Source organism: Anoplopoma fimbria, chromosome 8 (genome assembly GCF_027596085.1).
Source record: "Anoplopoma fimbria isolate UVic2021 breed Golden Eagle Sablefish chromosome 8, Afim_UVic_2022, whole genome shotgun sequence".
Classification (NCBI taxonomy): domain Eukaryota; kingdom Metazoa; phylum Chordata; class Actinopteri; order Perciformes; family Anoplopomatidae; genus Anoplopoma; species Anoplopoma fimbria.
Genome location: NC_072456.1, coordinates 25,444,077 through 25,457,987, shown reverse-complemented (window position 1 = coordinate 25,457,987; position 13,911 = coordinate 25,444,077). Strand labels below are relative to the sequence as shown.

General features: G+C 39.3%; 1 protein-coding gene across 2 annotated transcripts in view; it reads right to left on the bottom strand.

Annotated features, from left to right (window-relative positions):
- Positions 1–4,756, bottom strand: part of plpp3 (phospholipid phosphatase 3) — a 35,405-nt gene extending 30,649 nt beyond the window's left edge. The window contains exon 1 of one of the 2 annotated variants that reach the window (XM_054603084.1): positions 4,351–4,756. In XM_054603084.1, coding sequence (XP_054459059.1) covers positions 4,351–4,489 — 139 coding nt within the window. In that variant the 5' untranslated portion in view covers positions 4,490–4,756. The remainder of the gene's footprint in view (positions 1–4,350) is intronic. The other variant, XM_054603082.1, reaches the window with a different exon arrangement.
- Between the last annotated feature and the right edge of the window lie 9,155 nt (positions 4,757–13,911).

Sequence of the window (13,911 nt, the reverse complement as noted above, 5' to 3'; positions counted from 1 at the left end):
GCCTCGTCCTGCAGCCGGGACATAAAAAACACACCACAGGGCCGCCCGCCGCATCCACAGATAACACAGAAGGCCTCTATCCAACCATGTAAACCACCCCGTAAATACCACATCATATGTATCGACTGTTGTCAGAACTCAATTGATGTTGGGTATTCATGTCTGCATGCATCGACCCCTGGGCTGTGTGTGAGTGAAGGAAATGTCATACAGAGAGCTCTGCAGGCACTCAATCTGTACCGCCTGACCTTTGACCTTATCTGACAAACGGAAAAGGAGACTGACAAGGACCGGCTGTGGCATAGTGGAGAGCAAGGTAGTTCTCCAATCAGACGGTCGGTGGTTCGATACCCGGCTTTGGCAGTCGATGTGTCCTTGGGCAAGACACTTAACCCCAAGTTGCTCCTGAAGGCCATCGGTGTGGACTGGATGATGAATGTTAGTTAGAGTCTGATGGTGGCACCTTGCATGGTAGCCTGTCATCAGTGTGTGAATGGGTGAATGATATGTAATATACTACTGACTGTAAGTCGCTTTGGAGAAAAGCGTCTGCTAAATGACTGTAATGTAATGTAATGACCTTCAGCACATGGACATAGTGAAAATATCCCAGAAACAAGTATCAAAACTTCTCCCAACAGCTAACCGTCCTAGCAGCTAACTCTCCTAGCAGCTAACTGTCCTAGCAGCTAAGCTATGCTCACTGTACAGAGCAGTGGCAGTTAGCTAGCCAGTGTGACACAAACAGCTTCAATTTGCATGATGGGTATTGAATTAATTCCTCTTCTGGTGTTACTTTAAGGGTACTGGTTCAACAGTTATGTGCTCTTTCTGGAAAGCTTGTAAAAATTGGTAACTGATTGAAATCTATTTTGTTGACCGTTACAACAGCCAAATGAGTGATGCTGGACATGGCAGCCAGGTAGCGCAGTCAGCTCCTCAACCCTGAACACTTTTGAACACTCTTGCAGAACTCCTGAGAATATTTACACTCAGATTAAGGTCAGCAGCTTTTGGATTAGAGCCCGTGTTTTGGTTTGGGTGTGAGGACCTCCCACTTTCTGCAAAAACTACTTATTATGTTGTTGTGGGGCAGATAAGTTTCTAAGCATACAGTCAACTAACCACATCTTATTGGAGTGTCCTCACGCTTAGAATGGGTCCAAATCCAGAGGTCAAATTTTGTGCATGTGGAGGCTACGATAAAAATAAAGTGAGAGTATTTGTCCCCCAGCTCTCTCTCATTTCTATGCATTAGTGCAAAGGCAGTTAAGATGACAAGCTGAAGTGGAGAGGGAGCAGAGAGGGAAGGAAAGGGGGAGAAAGAATGGAAATGGGCTTCAAGTCAAGAAAGGATTTCATTTCACAACCACACCTACCTCCGACCGACACTACCTTTCCGCTTCCCACCCTTTCCTGGGCTACACCACACACACACACACACACGCTTTGCCCCCTGGTTCACTCACTCCCCAATATTGCACCAGATGTCACATCAAGCGGCTTTGGATCGAGGCGATGCAGTGCAGCCAGATGAAGAATTTGAGAAATTCTGGAAAATATTTGCAGAGGATTGAAGTGGCTGAGGCCCGGAGAGGTAGAGGTTAAACCTCTCCGGCTTTAATGAAGGGAGGGAGGGAGGGAGGGAGGGAGGGGTGCGTGTGACTGACAGCCATATATAGGGTTAATGCTCCGGGGGCCAGTTATGAAGCCGATTCCCCCGGGAGAAGGGGGGCCAAAAGGTTATTAAACTCCTCTGACAAGATCTCCCCGTCGTGGAAAATCACGTCACCAAACACCTGACTGTAGATCAGATCAGAGCGGATAACAAGAAATCTGAGACACGGGTGGAAATGAAGGCAATCACGCCGCCCAATATATATATATATATATATATATATATATATATACACATATATATATATATATATATATACATATGAGTGGTTGGTCGCTATAGCAACACCCACACAGACCTTTATAGGACTGAGAGTCAACAGAGCTGTGTGTTTATATTATCCTGCAGCTCTAAACCTCAGACAGACAATAAAGTTTGCACCGGAGAGCAAACACACAACGTATAATCTGCTCTGCAATCCTTTAAAATCTGGAGTTGGGTGAGGTCACTTTTAGACGTATATGATTTCCTGACAGTGTTTTTTCTTGATATATTTCTTGTTATTTATAGTGAGTATAAACCGAGTCCGAAGTGAAACCAGCAGACGACTCCTGGGCCTCAGCTGCCAACATCGAACGCCGTTTAACTCCCATCTCAGCGCGTTTTGTGCGACTTTTATTCTCCAGGATCCTTTCTCTGTTTATGTATCATGATTAGCAGAAACTACTTAAGGAGGGAAAACAGCCCCCTTTTTCTTTTTTTGGTAGTTTGTACATGTGTGTGTGATTAAAGATTGCCTCAGATGTCCTTTATGCAGACAGAGTCAACAGACCCCTGAGGGTGTCTGTGTGTGTGTGTGTGTGTGTGTGTGTGTGTGTGTGTGTGTGTGTGTGTGTGTGTGTGTGTGTGTGTGTGTGTGTGTGAGGCAGATTGACAACCTGTAGAAAGGTGTCACTGCAGCAGCTGGCAGATAGGAACTAATTAACGGTAACGAGATATTCATGCATGAACCGGCTGTGTGGTTGCCCACTCCAGAGGGTTCTACTGAGGCCTCTACACACCCGCATTCCTCCTTCCTCATCCAGGACCCCCTGATAATAACCCCCCCCCTCTTCCTCCTCCTCTCTTTTATCCCCCTCTGTCCCTACACCCAAATGCTTTTGCGTCCCCCCCCCAAAGCAAAACCACCAAAGTGGGCCAACCAATCACCACGGAGCTGCCAGACTTGCAGTTTAGCATGACAAAGGACCAGTTTGCGTCTGTGTGTTTACATGCATTTGTGTGTGTGTGTGTGTGTGTGTGTGTGTGTGTGTGTGTGTGTGTTCCCCTCAGAGCAACTTTTTTTATAGAGAAGGAAGTCGGTTTATGCAGGAAATTCACTCCACATGCGCCCAAAAGCTCATCTGCATTTATATGGGTGCAGATGAAACAGCGCATCTCTGTCTGAGGTTCTGTTAATGAGCAAACCCACGTGAAAAACTTTGCAAGCAGATCTGCTTCCACTACTACAGCACTTTTTTTTTGTTTTTATTATATCTGGGTGATAAAATCCAGCTCCTGTGTGGTTTAATGCTGCACATTTTTCCGTCACTACTGTTTGCTGCCTCAGTTTCTCCGTATTAAAAAGCTGTTTGTGTGGCTCCCACCTGCTCCTCTAAATACCCGGTCAGCCACGCGTCCCGCCTCTCCATCTCTACTCTCTCTGTTCAGACTACAGAGGCATTACCCCCCCACCCACCCTTTTTTTTTTTTTTTTTTTTTTTGCACACAACACATGCTTAAGCAATTATTCCAACGCAGTCCCCCCGGACAGAGAGGGGCTGGATAGTGAAGCCAGAGGGAGAAAGAGAGCGAGAGAGAGAGAATTTGAAGTGGAGTGGTCAGGAAGGGCAGCTGGCCAGCGTTCTGGGAGAGAATGTGTAGAAGTTGAGCGTAACTCCCATAATCCCCCTTTTTTCTCCCCAAAAAAAAAGAGAGAAAGGAGAGACTGGAAACAAAAGGGGAAGAGAAAGGGGGGCCACTGGAGCTGGACTGGGCTACAGTGACAACGGCTTTAAAAAAACAAAAACCAGCAACACATGAACTCTGGATCTGGACGCCAGAGGAATAACAAGTTAGGACACAAAAGCAGCACCAGCCTCATGAGCTCTGGATCAATACCTTGATTACACATTGATTACTTCTTGTTCTATGTATTGGACAGCTCGAGCTGGAGTGGCACCTCTGGGGGGGGTTTATGAGGGCACTTGTGTGGGGGTTATTTAAAATAAAATAAAAAAAACACTTCAAAACATCCAGGCATGTTGGCAACTCTGTGGACTTTGAAATGATCAATACAGTATGTGATGACAACGTTTTCATCCACAGACCTGTCAGTCAATCAGCTGTTTTTCTTCATAAACACACAATTAAAGTCTGAATTATTACATTTTTTTAGGGGTGTTACTTATATTAACTGTTATTTCTAACAGTGTGAGGGGGTGTTGGCAGTGTTTTGTGTTTGGGGCTGTGTGATAAGAGATTAAGTTGTCTTGTGTTGACAGATAACAGGCAATACTTTAAAAAAAACCATCAGAAAGTGCGGTTAATCTATTTATTATAGTACTTTCTCTGTTGTTTGTGTGAGTTTAAAGAGTTTTAAAGTGCAAATCAGCTGTTTTGACCCACCCAAAAAAGTAAACACTACTATAATAAGAAAGGCACACAGAGCTTGTTGGAGTGTATAAACTTACCCAGGAGCAGACAGAAGATGTCGAGCGCAATGAGCAGCTTCTTCTTGCTGTTGTCCACACCGTTGTTGTTGTTTAACGTAGAGGTTCCTCCGTTCCTTGTCTCTTGGGCCATCGCTTTCTCATACATGTACTTTTGCATTTGAGAATGTCCCCGCTTGTGTTTCGGCTCAAAAATCCCGCAACACGCGGTGCGCAACGAGGAAAAGTGTCCTTAAGGATAAAAAAAATCATGCAATTCAATGCAGAATTAGAAAAACTTCACTAATGTGTGAGGTTTGTTGTTTTGCATTAAAAAAAAAAAAAATGTTTTTAAAAGTATATTAATGTGAGAGAGAGAGATATATGCGCTCTGGGTCTTGGCTCAAAAGGACTTGGAGTGAGAATTGCGCTGCGCTTGGACAGCCGCTCTTGTTATATCAATCCTTCTTCTCCTCCTCCTCCTCCTCCTCCTCCTCCTCCTCCTCCCTCCTCCTCCCCCCTCTTCAAGTTCCCCCGGCGGCGTGGAGGCTCAGCCCTCTCTTGATCACCTCCATCCTCCGGCCCCTGCGCGCTGGAGACCTGCGCTCAGTGCGGAGACCGGCGGAGGGAGACGCGCGGAGGAAGCAGCGACACCCGGCGGTGAAGAGAGGAACGACAGGCGCTCCAGAGAGGCGGAGCGGAGAGCTTCTTAGTATTAAAGGAGATGCAGAGTTACTCTCTGTCCATCCTGATAGTCACAGCAAGTTACTCTCTGTCCATCATGATACAGTATACAGCAAGTATACAGATATACAACATATATTAAAACATATACATATAAACATATAAACATTAAAAACATATACATATAAAAACATATATATTAAAACATATACATATAAACATATAAACATATATTAAAACATATACATATAAACATATATTAAAACATATAAAACATATAAAACATATAAACATATATTAAAACATATACATATAAACATATATTAAAACATATAAATAAACATATGTTAAAACATATGAACATATATTAAAATATATACATATAAACATATATTAAAACATATACATATAAACATAGATTAAAACATATACATATAAACATATATTAAAACATATATTAAAACATATACACATAAAAACATATATTAAAACATATACACATAAACATATATTAAAACATATACAAAACATATATTAAAACATATACATATAAACATATATTAAAACATATACATATAAAACATATATATTAAAACATATACATATATTAAAACATATACATATAAACATATATTAAAACATATAAAACATATAAACATATATTAAAACATATATAACATATAAAACATAAACATATATTAAAACATATAAACATATATTAAAACATATACATATAAAATATATTAAAACATATACATATAAACATATATTAAAACATATACATAAAACATATATTAAAACATATACATATAAACATATATTAAAACATATACATATAAACATATATATAAAAACATATACATATAAACATATATTAAAACATATACATATAAACATATATTAAAACATATAATATAAACATATATTAAAATATAAACATAAAACATATATTAAAACATATACATATAAACATATACATATAAACATATAAAAACATATACATATAAACATATATTAAAACATATACATATAAACATATATTAAAACATATACATATAAACATAAACATATATAAAACATATACATATAAAAATATATACATAAACATATATTAAAACATATACATATAAACATATATTAAAACATATACATATAAACATATATTAAAACATATACATATAAACATATACATATATAAACATACATATATATTAACATATACACATATATACAACATATACATATATATATACATATAAACATATATTAAAACATATATAAAACGTATATTAAAACATATACATATATACACATACACATATATACATATAAACATATATACACATACATATATAAAACGTATTTACATGTACATATATATACACATACATATATGTATACATACATATACATACATACACACACATACATATATACACATATACACACATACATATATATACACATACAAATATATATACACACATACATATATACAGCATTTTTCTCAGTAAATATATTTCTAAAGGTGCTATTGACATGACATTTTCACCAGATGTCGGTAACAACCCAAATAATCCATACATACAAAGAAAACCAAACAAATAAGTTCATAAATGAAGTTATGTGTAATAATATGGAATGACAAAGGGAAAAAGTATTGAACACGCTTACTGAAATTTATTTAATACTTGGTACAAAAGCTTTTGTTGGTAATGACAGCTTCAAGACGCCTCCTGTATGGAGAAACTAGTCGCATGCATTGCTCAGGTGTGATTTTGGCCCATTCTTCCACATAAACAGTCTTCAAATCTTGAATGTTCAGTGGGCCTCTTCTATGAACTCTGGTCTTTAGTTCTTTCCATAGATTTTCTGTTGGATTCAAGTCAGGTGATTGGCTGGGCCATTCTAGCAGCTTTATTTTCTTTATCTGAAACCAATGGAGAGTTTCCTTGGCTGTGTGTTTGGGATCATTGTCTTGCTGAAATGTCCACCCCCGCTTTTCATCTTCATCATCCTGCTAAATGGCAGCAGTTTTTATCAAGAATGTCTCGGTACATTTTTCCATTCATCCTTCCTTCAATTATATGAAGTTTGCCAGTGCCGTATGCTGAAAAACAGCCCCACACCATGATGTTCCCACCTCCAAACTTCACTGTTGGTGTGGTGTTTTTGGGGTGATGTGTAGTGCCATTTGACCTCCAAACATGGTGTGTATTATGGCATCCAAAGAGTTCAATTTTGGTCTCATCTGACCAGACTATATTCTCCCAGTATTTCACAGGCTTGTCTAAATTTTGTGCAGCAAACTTTAAACGAGCTTCAACATGCTTTTTCTTTAGCAATGGAGTCTTGCGTGGTGAGCGTGCATACAGGCCATGGCGGTTGAGTGCATTACTTATTGTTTTCTTTGAAACAATTGTACCTGCTAATTCCAGGTCTTTCTGAAGCGCTCCACAAGTGATCCTTGGCTCTTGGAGAACTCTTCTCATAATTAGTTTCACTCCTCTGTCAGAAATCTTGCGAGGAGCAGCTGGTCGTGGCCGGTTTATGGTGAAATTATGTTCTTTCCACTTCTGGATTATGGCCCCAACAGTGCTCACTGGAACATTCAGAAGTTTACCTTCTGTAACCAATGCCATCAGTAAGTTTTGCAACAATAAGGTTGCAGCGGTCTTGAGAGAGCCTTTTACCCATCATGAGATGTTTCTTGTGCGTCACCTTGGTAATGAGACACCTTTTCAAAGGCCATCAGTTGGGACTGAACCAGCTGATATTCATTTGCACTGACAAGGTGCAGGATTGCTTTCTAATTACTGATAGATTTCAGCTGGTGTCTAGGCTTTCCATGCCTTTTTGCACCTCCCTTTCTTCATGTGTTCAATACTTTTTCCCTGTGTCATTCCATTTTATTACACATAACTTAATTTCTGAACGTATTTGTTTGGTTTTCTTTGTATGTATGGATTACTTGGGTTGTTACCGACATCTGGTGAAAATTTCATGTCAATAGCACCTTTAGAAATATATTTACTGAGAAAAATGGTGACGTGTTCAATACTTATTTTACCCGCTGTATATACACATACATATATATACACACACATACATACAAACAAACACACATATATATACACATATACATACATATACACATATACATATATATTTATATATACATATATATACATATATATATATGTAATATATATATTTTAATATATGTTAATGAAAACTTTGTAATCCAGAATTCTATTTAGTTAGACCGTTTGATGTGTGGATGTGTTTGTTTTATAGATGGTGATTGTCAATGTACAATGAATGTTTATTCTTGCTAAATATAGGTCTATGTAAAGTTTTCTCATAATCTGCTTAGAAATAGACATCAAAGGACTGATTTATTGTGACTTGTATCTTACTTTTTTTACAATAAATGTAACAGCATGTGTCATCAGTTCGTGCTGCCAGATTTTCATATTGAAGCATCAGAATTTGGTTAAGAAGCTTTTCAAATACAAGAAAACTGCTTTGGTGTATTTATGCAAAAATAAACATTCAATGGATGGATTACTGAGCAAACCTACCGGACACAGACCCAAAGTGTTAGCCCCCCCACCTGTGTATATATATATATACAGTACCAGTCAAAAGTTTGGACACACCTTCTCATTCAACTACTTTGAAGAATGTAAAATATAAAACATATTCTGGTTTGTTGAGCATTTGTTTGTTTACCACATAATTCCACGTGTTCCTTCATAGTTTGGATGTCTTCAATATTAATCTACAATGTAGAAAAAAATAAAAATAGAAATAAAGAAAAACCATTGAATGAGAAGGTGTGTCCAAACTTTTGACTGGTACTGTATATATATATATATATATATATATATATATATATATATATATATATATATATATATATATATATATATATGTATTCTGTTGTGGTTTTTATGCATATCATTTTGCCTGTATTAAATCCTTAAAAAAGAACTTTTTTAAGAATCATCATATTTATTTAAGGTGTTTTTTCTGAGCTTATGTTTAATTGAGGATTCCAAACAGGATAAAGGACATAAACCCAATTTTTCAGATCCTTAATCTACATTGTTTATTTCAGAAAATACAGTTTTGTCAGTGGAAATTCTAATTTGTTTGCTCCGGTCACTGAAACTAAGCATCAACAGAGAATACATGTATTTAAAAAAAAAAAGGTACAGGATTCAATGACTAATTTTTCACTTCGATAAGAAAACTTCTGTGCTTTTCAATTTCAAGGAAGACTGGATGGTGATTAATTAAACTTATGCTGCCATCTAGTGGTTGAATATGAACAACTCTTTTCAATCTTTTTCACATAGTATCTATCCATGAATTTCACTTATTTTATTTCATTATCAGCTCAGTCTGTTCCCAAAAAGTTTAGAGAAGATTATCAACAGTTTGAGGCTTTTTAATGCATTGTAGTAACTTGTTCTTTCAAAACATATGGGACTGATGCATTACCGATAGGGGCCAACAAAAGAAAAATCCAACTATGTGTGATATGACCTAAAGAAGGCCCCTGAACAATGGGAAGCACCTATTTATGAGCATAACAAAGAAACTATGACTGACCTGATAAACCGGTTTGATGGAGACATAGGGGACACTGGACTCTGCTATGAGGGCCTCCACTTTCAACGATGGATGAAAAACACTAAACAAACAAACACAACAGAAACCCAGTCATGCTCCTCTGTCCACATTTTCAAATCATAGGCTCTGCAATTCAGAATAGCTTTATAATATATGACAGTAACTAAAAAGTACTACAATATAATACTATGTTACAAGTAAAAAGTCTTGCATTTCCAAATATTTAACCTATTTTAGTAAAAGTACAGAATAATTTGCATAATCTAAAGTACCAAAAGTAAACACAGGCTACTCATTAACTATGCTAATTATGCAGAATGGCCCATTTCAGAATAATATACAGTACCAGTCAAAAGTTTGGACACACCTTCTCATCCAACTACTTTGAAGAATGTAAAATATAAAACATATTCTGGTTTGTTGAGCATTTGTTTGTTTACCACATAATTCCATATGTGTTCCTTCATAGTTTGGATGTCTTCAATATTAATCTACAATGTAGAAAAAAATAAAAATAAAGAAAAACCATTGAATGAGAAGGTGTGTCCAAACTTGTGACTGGTACACATTCATATATATATATATATATATATATATATATATATATATATACAGTGGGTACGGAAAGTATTCAGACCCCTTTAAATTTTTCACTCTTTGTTTCATTGCAGCCATTTGCTAAAATCGAAAAAGTTCAAAAAAAAATTTTTTCGCATTAATGTACACTCAGCAACCCATCTTGACAGAAAAAAACAGAAATGTAGAAATTTTTGCAAATTTATTAAAAAAGAAAAACTGAAATATCACATGGTCATAAGTATTCAGACCCTTTGCTGTGACACTCATATTTAACTCACATGCTGTCCATTTCTTCTGATCCTCCTTGAGATGGTTCTACTCCTTCATTGGAGTCCAGCTGTGTTTAATTAAACTGATTGGACTTGATTAGGAAAGGCACACACCTGTCTATATAAGACCTTACAGCTCACAATGCATGTCAGAACAAATGAGAATCATGAGGTCGAAGGAACTGCCCAAGGAGCTCAGAGACAGCGGCCAAGGAGCTGCGGGGGCGCCGACCCCGGTGGTCGGGGCCGACCCCGTGATTAGTGACCCCCCCTCATTAGCTGGTGTCGAGACACAGGGAAGGAAAGGACAGAAACAGGAAAAGGGGAAACCGAGTGATACTGTGATGGAGAGAACTGAAGATGTGTCAGTGTGTGTTGCTTTAGTAGATGAAGACATGTCTGATGATGAACTTCTGAAGATTTCCCAAAAGAGGAAACAATCAGAATCTGCTCAGTCAAACTCTAAATCCAAAAAAAAAGGTTCAGCAGAGTCAGAGAGTGACTTCTGCCTCACTCAGGAGGAGCAGCAGAGTCTGAATGCTCCAGCAGACATTAAGAGGTTCCTAGAGGTCACTAAAGGAGCCAGACTTACTGTGGTTGAGGAGCATTTTAACAACTTGAAACTATTTATCCAGTCAGCTCGTCCTCTCACCAGGAAGTCTGAAAATTCAGAAGTGGTTTTAACAGAACAAGAAGTATATCGTTTAAAGAAACTAATAGTTAAAGTGAAAGCGCAAATCATCACTGATGAAGATGATTTTTAAACATAAGATCTTGTGCTTTTATACACTGACATGTTTTATCACTGCTTTTTTCTTTTTAAACTCTCCACTAATGTGTGACTTTAACATCAGCATTTTAAACCTGAACGGAGCCAGGGCTGATTTTAAAAGAGCTGCACTTTTTAAAATGATGGAGATGAAAAAAATTGACGTGATGCTTTTACAGGAAACCCACAGCACAGCTGACATGGAGAGTGACTGGAGGATGGCTTTTAATGGGGAGGTGATTTTAAGCCATAAGTCCAGTCTGAGTGGAGGGGTGGGGATTTTATTTGCCAAAAGTTTTTTACCTGTTTCGTGTGTTACTGAAGAAATAGTTCCGGGTGTTTTATTGAAAGTTGAAGCCACATTTGAGAATGTTAAGCTTGTGTTTTTAAATGTCTATGCGCCCACCGATGGGGTGGGTAGGATGGCATTTTTAGACATTTTAAGTGATGCTGTGAGAGATTGTGGTAACGATGATTTTATGTTTTTAGGGGGGGATTTTAACTGTACAGTTGATCCAACCCTGGACAGGAATCATCCTGAGCCTCATCCTGCTTCTTCCCACAGGATCAGACAGCTGGTAGACACACTAAACGGTGTGAGCTTCCCCCAGTGTGATGTGTCTGTCTATGCTGATGATCTGATTGTGTTGGTCAATACACAACAAGACATTGACTTTTTAACTGACACCATAAAGGATTTTAGTCGTATTTCTTCTGCGAAGGTGAACTGGGGGAAGAGCGAGGCTCTGATGGTCGGGGGGAGCTGGGGGTCGGCTCAGGCTGCCTGGTGGCCTGGTTTGGAAGAAGGGAGGACTCAAATACCTTGGGGTATTTTTGGGGGACGAGACCTCAAAAAGCAAGAACTGGGACAACGTGGTTGAGAAGGTGAAGGGGCCTCAGCAGGTGGAAGTGGCTCCTTCCTAAGATGTCTTACAGAGGTCGCACCCTGATCCTCAACAACCTGGTCTCGTCCTCCCTGTGGCACCGGCTGGCCTGTGTCGATCCTCCGGCTTCCCTCCTATCAGAGGTACAACGGGTTTTAGTGGATTTCTTTTGGGGCAGGATGCACTGGGTCCCACAGAGTGTCCTTTTCCTTCCCAAGGACGAGGGGGGGCAGGGCCTGATCCATCTGGCCAGCAGGGGCGCTGCCTTCCGCCTCCAGTTCCTCCAGAGGCTGCTGACTGGGCCAGAGGACACTCTGTGGAGACCTCTATCCCGGTGCATCCTGCAACGTTTTAACAGCCTGGGTCTGGATTTTAGCTTGTTTTTAATGAATAATAATAAGGTAATGGCATCATCTCTTCCTGGTTTTTATAAAAGTGTTTTTACAGTGTGGAACCTGCTAAAACAGGAGCGGAGGCAGCAGGGGGCCTCGCTGCACTGGCTGCTGCAGGAGCCCGTCCTGTATGGGAATGTTCTCACTCATCCCAGCTGGGCGGGGGCCACCCTGTCCAGACTGCTGCAGGCTGCAGGGGTCTCCACGCTGGGCCAGGTGGTGGAGCTGGCCGGACCCCAACTGGAGGACCCCACGGGGCTGGCAACTGGTTTGGGGATCAGGTCCACCAGGTTCATTGGACAAGCCCTTCTTCACTGGAGACAGGAACTCACAGGTCAAGACATCCTGCTTTTAAAATCTTTTAGCAATGGATCCGGGTCCCCGAACGTGGAGGACCCTTTTCCCGCCACCTTCCTGGCATTGGATTTTAAAAACTGTTCTGGGCCTCTGCTGCAGCCAGCTCACCCGGTCTCCCTGGAGGGAGCCTCGGGAAAGACCTTCTATAAACTAATGGTAAAAACACTACACACAAAAACACTGGACAAAAGGACTGACACTCCATGGAGGAACTACTTTGGACTAAATCAAGGTTCCGGACCTCAGTGGAGGTCTTTGTACAAACCTCCACTGAGTAAGAGACACGGGGACCTCCAGTGGAGAGTACTCCATGGAATAATGGCAGTGAACGCATTTGTAGCCATTATAAACCAACAGTGAAAGACAAATGCCCATTTTGTGGCAGGAGAGAAACTATCTTTCACTGTTTTTATGAGTGTCCTCGTCTTTCTGCTTTGTTTCTGTTTTTACAAGTTGTTTTTACCAGTTTTAAAGAGGTTTTTAGCAAGCAGGTTTTTATTCTTGGTTTTAGATACACTCGCCAGCACAAACAGAAGAGCCAGCTTTTAAACTTTGTTTTAGGGCAGGCCAAGATGGCGGTGTATATAACCAGGAAGAGAAAGGTGGAGGAAGACCTCCACGCTGAGCCCGTCCCTGTCTGCAGAAGCATGATCAAATCCAGAATGCTGGAGGAGTTTAGTTTTCATAAAGCAGCAGGAGACCTGGACTCTGTTAACATCTCTGGTGTTTTCAAAACAGTTTGTGTCTCAGCAGGAGAGCTTGTGTTGCTGATTACCTTGTGTACATTATTTATTTATTTATGTATTTTAGAAGTGTGGCTTTTTAATTGAGTCTTAAAAAACTGACTCAAAAATAAATCTCTCCTTAAAATCAAATCTCTCTCACTCTTATTTCTCTCCCCCTCAATTCAACTTGGTGTGTGTGTGTGTGTGAGTAAATAAACACTGAACCAGAATTAACTAAAATTCTCCCCCTCTCCCTCCTTCCATTGCCCTCTCTCTCTCCTTCCTCCATTGCTCTCCTCTTGC